This window comes from Paralichthys olivaceus, chromosome 2, assembly GCF_024713975.1.
Source record: "Paralichthys olivaceus isolate ysfri-2021 chromosome 2, ASM2471397v2, whole genome shotgun sequence".
Lineage (NCBI taxonomy): Eukaryota > Metazoa > Chordata > Actinopteri > Pleuronectiformes > Paralichthyidae > Paralichthys > Paralichthys olivaceus.
In genome coordinates this window covers 21,065,963-21,078,057 of record NC_091094.1, presented here as the reverse complement: position 1 = coordinate 21,078,057, position 12,095 = coordinate 21,065,963, and the positions used below count along the sequence as shown (strand labels likewise).

At 40.8% G+C, this 12,095-nt stretch overlaps 1 protein-coding gene across 1 annotated transcript in view; it reads left to right on the top strand.

The window, feature by feature from the left end:
* suclg2 (succinate-CoA ligase GDP-forming subunit beta) overlaps positions 1-12,095 on the top strand; it is an 83,973-nt gene that overhangs the window by 40,201 nt on the left and 31,677 nt on the right. The window contains exons 5-9 of the mRNA XM_020087074.2: positions 12-164; positions 1,153-1,242; positions 2,009-2,105; positions 5,443-5,604; positions 7,399-7,541. Coding sequence (XP_019942633.1) covers positions 12-164; positions 1,153-1,242; positions 2,009-2,105; positions 5,443-5,604; positions 7,399-7,541 — 645 coding nt within the window. The remainder of the gene's footprint in view (positions 1-11; positions 165-1,152; positions 1,243-2,008; positions 2,106-5,442; positions 5,605-7,398; positions 7,542-12,095) is intronic.

Below are 12,095 nucleotides of genomic sequence, written 5' to 3'. Positions count from 1 at the left end.
GCCATGTCCAGGTGATGGTTGCTGAGGCCCTGGACATTTGCAGAGAGACCTACTTTGCCATCCTAATGGACCGTTCCTGTAATGGTCCTGTCATGGTTGGAAGCCCCCAGGGGGGTATGGATATCGAGGAGGTGGCCGCCAGCACCCCAGAACTCATCTTTAAGGTAAATGATTTGTTGTTGCGCCGCAAATCAAATGAGATGAATAAGACATTTATCTGCCTCAAAAACAGTGCATGCTAAATCTTGTTTAGCACAATATGACTTGAATGTATTTAAATCATGACAGGACCTGATCACTCAGTGAGTCTTCAGATATAAGCTGTGCTCTGTTTGTATTTTCTGCAAATCTAATTCAATATATCGTCCTGTCTTTATGCACACAGCAGCTGAACACTGCTAAAAAGACACTGGGGCTTAACATGAAAAAATATCCACAGACACACATAAAGAAGCATTTTGTGTTTGATATTGCTATTAACTAGGTTCCATTCACAGAACCTAATCGGCTGTTGCACTTTGTTACTTGGCAACAGGACATTGTTAACAGATGGACTATGTAAGCATTACAGATGGAGTGTGCCTGCATTTACAATCATTATATATATCTTTCTATGACTATAGTCCACATATGTAGGAGCAGATTGTCAAGATCCAGCTGACATTTAGATCATCCATTATTTCTGCTGAAGATTTCAAATTATATAGGCATCCCACAGCTGTGGTAAAGCTATCTACATGATAGCGCAGTATACCTTTCACTCATCGCATTAAAAACGACTTTATACGGTTCAGGGTTTATACAGACTTTGTCCATAGCAAGTCAGTTACACTTTTATTCTTTTGTTTTCTTCACCACTGAACACCATGAAATCGCTCATGCATTTTTATTTCTATGAAAAAACGTTCTCTATCTGAAAGTCAAAGATACGAGAGACTAATGATCATAAATCCACTGTTTCAGTCCCAACTGTCGATTTTCTCCATGTCTGGCAGCTTGCCATTACTTAATTATGATGTCGGCAGTTTAATGTGAACATTCACTTTGTGTCAAATTATAGCCCAGTGTTTGAGCCTTCCCGTTCTCTCTCACTCCCTCTCGCCATTTGTTTCTCTCTCTGCCTCTCTATCACTTTCACCGCAAATCTCACAGGAAGTCATTGATATATTCGAAGGCGTGCGCGACGACCAGGCGCTCCGCATGGCAGCTAATTTGGGTTTCAAAGGACCTCTGCAGAGACAGGTAATGGGCGCTGAAGGCTTTAAATCCACAATGCAAAGTTAACTCGCGAAATGATGCCAAGAACTGAAAACAACACACTGACAGCTCAGGTTTAAACTCACAATAAATGCATGTGCTTAGCTGTAGAGTCCATGTTACTCTTGGCATCGGATCACAATTTCTTATTTTTCATTTATGACATGAGAAATCAGATTAGCCCAGAATCTGCTTCTTAAAAGCAAATGGAGAGTTGAAGATGTTTAAGCTTTGTTTGCATCCCGTTGTATGAGAGTCTTTTTTGCAGGATACTGATTAGGCATTGATTTTAAATTGGCAAGGAGATACACAGAAAGTGAGGTTCCGTATCTGCATTGTCAGATTCTCTCTGGTTACTATGACTCAGCTGTTGCACTGTTTAATTACAGCTTGATGCTGTATTATGCCGATATTCTATGACACTTTGTACGTAGATCATGTATAAAAAGGCAACAACAACAAATTTAAAAACTACTGAAAAATGTTTTAATCTGAAGCAACTACATTAGATCATAGTGTGCTAATCTTTGTTTTATTACATGCATTATTTTCCATTTTGAAACAAGCGAATCACATTTTCCCTTCCAGCTCAGAAACACGCACATTCATGCCAAACAAGCTCAGACAGCATGATGTTCAAGGTGATTTGCCATGTTTTATGTAGCCTGTGTGGGAGGCTGAGTGGCCTTGGCGGAGCCGGCTGCTCAGACCCAAACCATCAGGTAATTACTGTCCTCTGTGGACCACGCAGGCAGCAGATCAGATTAAGAGGCTCTATGATCTGTTCCTGAAAGTCGACGCCACTCAAGTCGAAGTCAATCCTCTCGGCGAGACTCCCGAAGGACAAGGTACCCTGTATCATAGTGCTTGTCTTGTGTGTGTGTGTGTGTGTGTGTGTGTGTACTGACTTGCCTTCGGTCTTGTCTGTGTTGTGTGTGTCTGTGCATCCATTTATGTTTTTTCCCTCCTTTCAGTGCTGCTAAATCGCATTAAAGCTCTCTGATAGTTTAACACCTTAAATAATTAGACATGGGTAAGACATTAAACATTTTAGCTTGAACTTGCAGCCGCCTACTAATCACTAACTGAGGTACAGAGACACAACCTCCTCAGGTCTGAATGAAATTAAGAATTTGTAATTGCAACACACTAACGTCAGCTTCTTGTCTGGATCCAAATCCAAAATGCTGCAGGGAGCGGAGCTTTCCATTTTCATTGCATGTTGTGATGTTGATGTTTCTTAGTTGTTGATGATTAATTAAAGGCATGCAGTGTATCATCAACTAGTAATGAAGAACTAGAAATTACAGCAGCAGTTACAGGCACATCCATTATCAGTATCCACTCAGGGATATTTTATGTATGTGTAGGAAAACATCTTGTAAGCATCACATACGGTGACAGCTCACTCAAATCCATGATTACAGATTGTATATTGAGTCTTTAAAGTAAAAGGTTTAAAGGTTTTATTCTATGTAGACATAATCAAATATATTTTACTTATTATTATTTTTGTTTTATAAGTGCTCAAATTCTTCAACAACCAAATTTTAACTTGTGGTGTTTTTTTTAGGAAAGTGCCATTCAGATATTCTCACACTATTCTCTTAGCTCTGTGTCTTAGTTGTATTTCTACAGTGTGCTGAAGTAGAAATACATGATTCACGTACACTAACTTGGAATAGTTCTGTTAAATGACTTTCAATGAATGAAAGGGTGATTAGAACAAATTGGAACACTAAGAAATTACCATTCTGGATTATTTATAGTATGGTAGCCTCCTCTATTTCATGTTCAGTGTGAAATTAAATTGAAATTAACTTAAAGTAATTAGGTTAAGAAAGAACGTATTGACCGGTAGAGCAATTAATACTGTTTCTATTGAATTAAGAGCTCAGATCCTGCCTCAATCCACTGTGATATAGTCTTTGCATGTAGATAACACTAGAATTCATTTTAAAAACAGATAGAGGTGAATAAATATCAGTCCCTCTGTTGTCACTCGACAACATCAGGAGGTGGAGTGGAGGTTCAACATTTCAAATGCTCTTCATTCAAATAACAAAGACATCACACACAGTCCTGAAGCACACCGTAGCTGGTGTGATGCTTCTCATGCTGAACTTGAAATGAACTTGTTTTCTTCCTAAGAAATAAGAGTGATCGTCTTATGTGTCAACCTGAACATAGATTGACTGTGATGACTGCTATTGACATGTAGTACAACACACTGCACCTGCATCATGACTTTGATGTTATTTACTCTGCTCAACAACAGATTCTTGTTCAAAGTACGCTTTGTCAATGATTGACAAAAGCACTTTGTTGTGTTGTGATTCCTTATGAATATCGAGAGAAACTGGCTTGAGCTGAGGTGGTGCTGTGTAGGCAAGCTCCACATTAAAATCAACTCTCGTTCTTTGGTGCGATTTGTTCACATTTCACGAGGGAGCGCAGCTATTTTCCGGCAGACATTTCGACATCGGAAAGGAGAATTCTCAAGGGTGTAAAATTTGTATTTTTGTGTCTCATTCGCTAATAGCTGAATTCATTTTGTAGATGGACTGCAATAATAGATGTGTCCAAAATAAAACAAAGGGAATAGCGAAGTGGGAGAGCTACCTGCAGGACTCAGTGTGTCCACTCCCCAGTCCCAGAAGAGTCTGCCTGCTGCATGTGCTGTGTGTCTGTGTGTTTTAGGTTTCTTTGTCTGTAAAACAAAACCCAAGTCAATTCCCATGCCTCCTTATTTTCTTTCTGTTTCTCATGTGGTGTATCTGGATTTCTACTGTTAATATACTGTTCATTAGAGAACTTTGTGCTTAAGGTTACCAAGCCTGGCTTTACTATCCTCTCTCTTCAAACTATATCAGCCATATTTTGAATGTAAGTTATGGTAGACAAATTCAATTTTGCCTCAAATTTGTAAACTCAGATTCATTGAACTTAGTTTATTGAACCAAGTAGTTTAACGATGTCTATTACCCTGTGCAGACCTGATGTTAACATTCAGATCCAATCAGAACGGGGCAGCCTGTCAACCCACCCAAATACGCCCTCAATGCGTCCTGAGATCCAATCACTCAAGCGGCCACATTATGAGGGGTTCATACGTTCAATTATTTGTGGTAACTGCCACAATATCAACACTATTCACCACATAATGAGTCATCCCTGCTAGAAAACATCATTTGGTCTTCGCGAACACTAATGACGTATGTGATTATTTAGATAAAGAAAAGGGAAGTGAGATCTGATTTAAAGTGGTCACAGAGACACATTCAGGATGCATTTTGATGAGAGGTTTGAACACAAGAACTTGAAGCTGACCTCTTGTGATGGGATCTCTCAGGATGGATGCTAATACAAGGTCTGAACATAGCGCCTAACAAAAAGATGTTACTGACGGTTTAATCAAATTAATACCTTTCTTGTGTCTCTACAGTAAATATGGAAATAGCAGTAGCAGCTTACTATAAAGGAAACAATAGATTTTTAGGGATATGGTGCCTAACTAAGAAATATTGTCTGCCACATACCTCTGTTGAAAACCACAGCTTGTTCTTGGACAAATTAAAGAAGAGTTAATTAAAGAGCTTAAGAAGAGCTGCTAGGCAGAATTTCCAACCTCTGCACAGAGCCAGGCGAGCTGTTTTCTCCCGTTTCCAGTCATGCTAAGCTAAGCGTGGTGGCAATCTTCTCATTGAAGTCTTGGCAAGAAAGCAAAGAAGCAAATTTCTGCAAGACATTGAACTATTCTTCTAAGTTACAGTCACTGTTTAACTGCTGCTGTGTACACAGAAATCTCCTCGACTAATTTATTACATTTCTTGCCTGATATTTGTTCAGGTAGCTCTGTGAGTGTGTTCACTTTGAAATGCACTCTCTTTGAAGTCTTAAGGAAATGTCAATTTACTATAATGGTATATTCCATGGAGGCAATGTCAAAAACACATGCCTTGGTGAGCCCACCTCTGAAGTAATTAAGACCTTAGGCTGAAGGGACACTCATTAATTTCAGGTTTTAGAAATGATAATTAGCTTTTTTTATGTCAGAAACCCTCTCTCTTCCCTTTTCCCTCGCCTGCCATTTTCCTCTGTCTCACTTTTGTTTCCTCTGCTGCCGTCTTTATTCCTAACTCTGTCTTTGTCATATGCCCAATTCCTTCATGTCTTTTGCCCCAGTGGTTTGCTTCGATGCAAAGATCAACTTCGACGACAACGCCGAGTTCCGTCAGAAGGCTGTGTTTGCCATGGACGACATGACTGAGAGCGACCCCACAGAGATGGAGGCAGCCAAGTGGGACCTCAAATATATCGGACTGGATGGAAACATTGCTTGTTTTGGTACGGAAGCAAAACTTCATGACAGAACGGGCTGATTCTTGTACACAGACAATGACACACACACACATTCACCGAAAACGCGACCCCCTCCTGACACAAGACCTTAATGCGTCTCTTAAGTCACATAAGTGAAAAGCTCGGACACAGTTAAAACTTAGTCAAAGTAAAGGCTGCCTGGGCTCTCCTCCAGTCCACATTACAAGCAGCTTTCCGAAGACTCCAGAAGGAATGCTGCCATAACCAATGCATTCTAATTAGCTATAATCCGCCCAGAAAGTCTCCAGTGAGCCAGATTGTTAGCATTCTCATTAAAGGCCCCCTCTCTTGTCATAAATCAAAGCTTTTACAGTGTACAGCAGCACTAACAGGTGCTCTCACTTCTTACCCCGTAGCCTCATAAACACATTAGATGTCTGTTAGCATTACAGCCCCCCCCAGCCCCAGCCCCAGCCCCCACCCCCTCCACATTGACACACACACATCTCATCCTGCATCCCCAGCTCCCAGCCTCTCTTAAAGTAACAACAGCTTTTAAGACCCTGCAGCTTCCTTGAGAGCTCTGTGAGCCACCAAAGTGACAGCTGTTAAAGCAAATTTCCCTTTTATTGAGACCTCGGTCTGGGAGCTTGCCAGGACACAAGTTCAGCTTGGCTAAACCAAATGAGGTAAGACATTTTTGTGCGCACTTGGCTCCCACACAACTCAGCAGGGTAGCCGTGCCGGCAGTTGGCTAAATGATGACACGGGCCACAAAGAAGCATAGCAGAACCTCTTTTAATCATCACTCTTTTCTCTGAAGTCGAGTGTCGAGTCCTAATCAAATTTTCTGTGTTGCTTGACTTCACTCATTGAATGTTCCTGATTAGAAGATTTCCAGCTGATTCACTTTTGAAGCGTGACATTTTGTCTGCTATTTGCTCTTTGGTTGATAAATTACTGCTAGTTCCTTTTATGGGGGTTCTTACAGTACATGTCATCCCTGCTTCAGCAATGGTGATGTTATTTTAATTAGATCACGGCTGTTGGCATCACATTTTACACTCATAGACTTTTGTTTCAATCTGTGACCTTCAGTCTGGGCACATACTTAAATAATGCAGTGCCTGTTCTTACCATGCCTGTTTGGAATGGGTTGTTTGTTTGGCCTGTGGTGATGCGGGTTGCAGTTTTTGTTCTGAAACTGTAAGTGTGACCTGCAGTAATTGAGTTGTGTCAAGTAAAGACCGACTGTTGAACCCTGAAGCTGCACCACCACTGCTGCACAAAGAACTGTTCACCTGTTTAATCAAAGTTGGGGAAGCTCACCTCAGTACACAGAACCCTGAACTGCAGAATCAATTGTCAATTGCCATTGTCTTGAATGCACCCCTTGTCATGGACGCACTGTTGACATGATGGACAGTGTACCTTACATTGCTAATAGCGCTGGTCGCCTGTTTATTCAAAGTTAAATATCGTATCACGTATCCAAATCACACCAATGTCAACACTCATTTCCTTGGACCCTAAACAATACACATGCCAAGTGTGAAACTGATTAGATGAATTGTCTCAAAATATGTATTCCACATACCCACATACAGACAGACTGAAAGTTTATTCGATGGTTAAATATATTTACTACTTTTTATCTACATCAGGTTGTAATACCACTAACGCTGGCTCAACAAGTCTCACTCTGAAAAGACATCATCCATTTAGCTAAATATACGTCTGCTCTTCAGTTGTCCTCAATTTGTTGGCAATAAACATGTTTTGCGTATTGTTTGAACTGACATATTGAATTTTTCACAGTGAATGGAGCTGGATTGGCCATGGCCACATGTGACATCATTGACCTGCACGGAGGAAAGCCCGCCAATTTCCTCGACCTTGGCGGAGGAGTCAAAGAGAGGCAGGTGTATGAGGCCTTTAAGCTGCTCACTGCTGATCCTAAGGTAGGAACAAATACTTGGAAAAGAAAGGTTGATTTTTTTTTGTACTTAACTTGATTCAGTCAAATGCAGAATTTATTTACTTTTTAATTATACTATTGCTTATTTCAAAGCAGACTTACCACCTGTTGAATCGTATTTGATTCTGCACTCACTTTGTAATATCACATCTATAAAGCCTTGTCTGTCTGGTTAGAGCTTTGTCACTGAGACAACAGCACTCATTAGACGAGGGACCTTGGCATATGTCCATGTTTCGCTGAGGGAACCAGACTCCTGGAGCCTGTGTGATTATATGCCTTCATTTTCAGTTGCAGTGGCATGGCAAATCTATCCTCTGTAAAAACCTTGGCTTTCTATAGACAGCGCAAAAATCGAATAGACAAGTTAAAATCCAAGTGTGTTTCTGAAAGGCTCGCAGCTCTAGTGGGTGGCAGCTTGGGGTCTTTTAAAAGTGATTCAGCTCCATGTTCAGAAAGCTTATAAGTCCAAACTAAACAATATGAGCCCTGTAACAACACTGCAGTGCTGATTGCATGTTGACAGTCATCACATTGCAAATACCCACCTCCTCCTCCTCGCTGTCACTCCTACACCACTGTACTGGTCTCAAGTTGCCTCTGTGTAAGCAGCTCTGACAAGGCAAGTAATTCAGTTTACTTCTATTGACACATGTTTATTTGATTCAGCAGTGCATGCTTTCAAAACATATGTTTCACACAAATTTTATAATATATCTGCACACGTGAGAGTTGCCAAATTCAGCTACAGCTTTCCAATAGTGATCAACCAGAGATGAAATACTACAGCAAATACACTTCCACAGTTCATTGAGGCACAAGCTGTCGCATCTTACAGCACTCACACGTTTCCTTATATCTACATGTCGATTTTGTAAACTTGCTGGATAACTCAATTAATTAAACTTTTACAAATGATGGACAGTTAATCAATAATCTGCATTCTTTCAATATTGCACTATGGGAATACTTGGATTTATCGAAACTTAATACTCAGTTGAATGAATGTGTGTGTTAGTGCTGAGGGCCTGTAAAAGGCATCAGCAGTATCTGCACCATATTTATCACAACAGACCGATGTTAAAGCCCACCACCCATGACCCACCCCAGCAGGTGATATATTGCCATACTCACATTTCCACTGTGTGCAGATTCTGTTCAGTCTCACGTGAATTCATGTGGTGGGAAATAAAACTGAATATGGTGGATAAAAAAAGAATTGTGACCAGTAATGGAAAGAGAAAACTACAAGACTTGTCACTCTCTCATAGTATGAGGCATCGTTTTTATTGAACCCTTTTAAAACAAGCTGGAACCCCCCCCCAAAAAAAAAGAGTGATTCTCCTCCATCTCCTCCTGTTCCTCCTCCTGTTCCTCCTCCTTTTTCTGTCTTGGGCCGATTCCCCTGATCCAGATGGGGGAGTAAGTCTGCTGCCTGTCCCTCCTGCTGCTGTGTATGGAAATAGAGACAGGGTGCTCCTCCCCAAAGGTGGGGGGTAAAATAGGATTGACATTTAACTGGGTTATAAGCACCATTAGCATTTCAACAAGAGGAGTTGAGAAACCTTCTCTGATATGTGGAGGGAATTTTAATCATTTCAAAGTAAGAATAAAAGAGACAGACATGCTTATTTGCATTTAGTTTATTTTTATTTTCCACAAATTACCCCTCCCAAAGTCCAAAATATGAGATGAAGAATTGAAACAAATTTAAACATCTTTTGCAATGTGAAAGTGATTGATTTCATGTGTAAATATGATATGGTGAGAGGGCTGCCCTTCTTATTTGTCTTAACCGTAAAGACAATCCGTATTCATGGTCTTCAGATATTCAACCTTTTGTCGATTATTTATACACAGACTCATATTTTTCATTGTTATTGTTTTAATAGTTTTGACAGCACGAGGACACCTACTTTCACCAGCACGCCATGAAATGAGTTTAATAGCTGCTGCAGGGAAGGCCATTACTGTTTTGCTGCGTACATGAATATGTGCTTTTTATTAGAGACCACTGTGAATTTAGACTGGGAAGATTAAAATGGTTTATGCGCTGTGGAAGTGCATCGAGCGGCCAGGTAGACTGTACAGCAGGGAATATCCTGCTGTAACGACAACACACATTTCCTCAAAAACAGGTATTTTGGTGTCCGTCTTCTCTTCCCATCTTTCTTCCTTGGTCGCTTTCCACACTTTTGTCTCCCCCTCCTTCCGCTCCGTCTCCCTCGCACTCTCCCTCTCGGTCTCCGCTTTGAAGTCTCAGGCTCATTGTGCTGAGAGGAGTGGAAGCGATGTCTACTGCTGGCACTGAATAGCAGAGACGGAGCCTGAGATGACAAAGCCTCCTTTTTCTTGTTTGCTGACTTTCCCCTCTATCTACCCACACAGCATTCATTAACTTAAACATTATTATTCTCTGAAAGAAAGGGGATACTGTACTTAAAGTTGGAACAACATGAAGAAGCAAAAAGAGTCCAAATGAAATCATCATGGCAAAAGAATGAAATGCAATTGTGTAGCCTAGTGTGTGAGTTTAATGTGTGAGATGTTATGTAGCTCTGCTAGACCACTCAGCTTTGTTTGAATTTTGGCCCCCGGCTTTATAGGCGGAGACACATTTATTTTTCATGCTAAAATAAATAGCTCCACTTTCTTCATATCCACATTAGGAACAGTTTGTTGACAGAATGGCTGAATTTATTGAAGTTTCCCTCACATCACCTGTAGGCAAGCAGGACCAGGCAGCAAATACCAACAGCCAAATAACCTCGTTATTGCTTTGTGCCTGTGCCGTACTGAAAGTGGCAGATGGATGTTTTGTCCATCTCAACATCCATTTTGTTCTCAGGGCTCAAGGCTGTTCTCTGTAATTTTTATAGGCGAGAGTAAATGATGACATTTTTAAAAAGCACAACCTTATTGTTAGTGTGTCTGTATGAGAGCTGTCGCTGTATCAAACCAGTAATTATAATGCCAAAAAATTATTATATCTCAAATTAAAATCAGATTTTATATTGTTATTTTTTTGCCGTATCGTATGTGCTAATGCCTTGTTCTATACTGTGTATAAACTGTATATTTTCAACATGGCTATATTTTAAAGTAGAGTGAAATGGCTTCATCACAAATTTTTTTAAAACATTTACCATATTAAAAATATGTTTTCAGTTAAGGTAATGTAGCAGTTTGCTGATAAATCAAGTGTGAGTGAATGTGCGCGTGTTACAAAAACAAGAGTAACAGTGATTCAACTTCATTTTTTCTATATAACAGATTAGAAGAGTTGTGACAGTAGAGATAAATAACGTCCCCTGGTTTTCTCTTTGTTTTTAGTCCTAATCATTCATTTATTTGACATTTTTTTGATCGGCAATCATTAAAACCCTTAGTCTTTGTTCATGCCAATCGTGCATACAAAGGATTCAAGAGCATCTATTGTTTTTGTTGTCTGGGTTGTTGCCTGTTGGCTTGTTGCATGCTATAGACATATCCTTGTTAAGAACAGGCAGGCATGCAAAGTGCTCTGCTCCAATTAGCACTATTTCAGCTAGATCATACACCTCCCAGGCAAATATGGAGGTATGTGTTGATGTCGCATTATCACACTGCTTTTGTTTTCCCCTTGGTGCTTCAGCCCCTGACTCTGCTTCAGCTCAGTGACTCTGCTTTGACTCACCTGAGGTCCCCCTTTAACCACTCTCCTCATTGTCGCAGAGACACTCCAAAGTCTCATCTCCACCTCTGCAGGGGAGGCATAACTGTTACTCCCTCTCCAGCCATGTTTTCTCTGAAAGGGTCTTTATTGATATTATTCACCGATGATACGTACCTGGACATTTACTGAGTAGTGGCACCCTGGTGTGTCTCCTACCAATCTCTCATCTAACTATTTCATCAACTGGGTCTTTCCCCTCCCTCATCCTCGTCCTATTCCTTCTTGACGTCTCTGCTTCTTTGTATCCCTCTTTTCTTCCCTGTTGCCTTTCATCCAGCTAAATCCTATTAAAGTCACTGTGAGGAGTTCCCCTCAGTTCCATGCCTGCTAGCTAAACCCTGTAAGAGCCCAGGCACTGTCTTTCTCATGCTCGTATGGAGATGTCTGAGCCCATGTCTAATGTGCTTCAACATGTATGAAGTAACAGAGAGCCAGTGCCTCTGGTCCAAACCAGAGGAATGTGTTACGAATAGTGAATCATCCTCTCCTGCAGAGGAAGGAAGAAAGAAAAAGAGGCCTTCTTTACAAGGCTGTGTCTCTTGGACGTTGCGACAAACGACTATGATGGAAATCACACAGAAACACAGGCACGTGCGAAAACATGCTTGTGTTGTCGCAACCACATCATACATACAACATGCAGCCCCCCAGGGAACCCAACCACTTTTAATCACAAGAGTCACCTGTGATGTGAGATCCCCATTCTATGTTATTTTAGAGGGAAATGAATCACCTCTGCCTGAAGCGGAGGACCTGTGGGAGATGCCAGCTCCCTATGTTAGAAACACAAGCAATGTAAAGCTACAGAACGAGGGGGAGAAG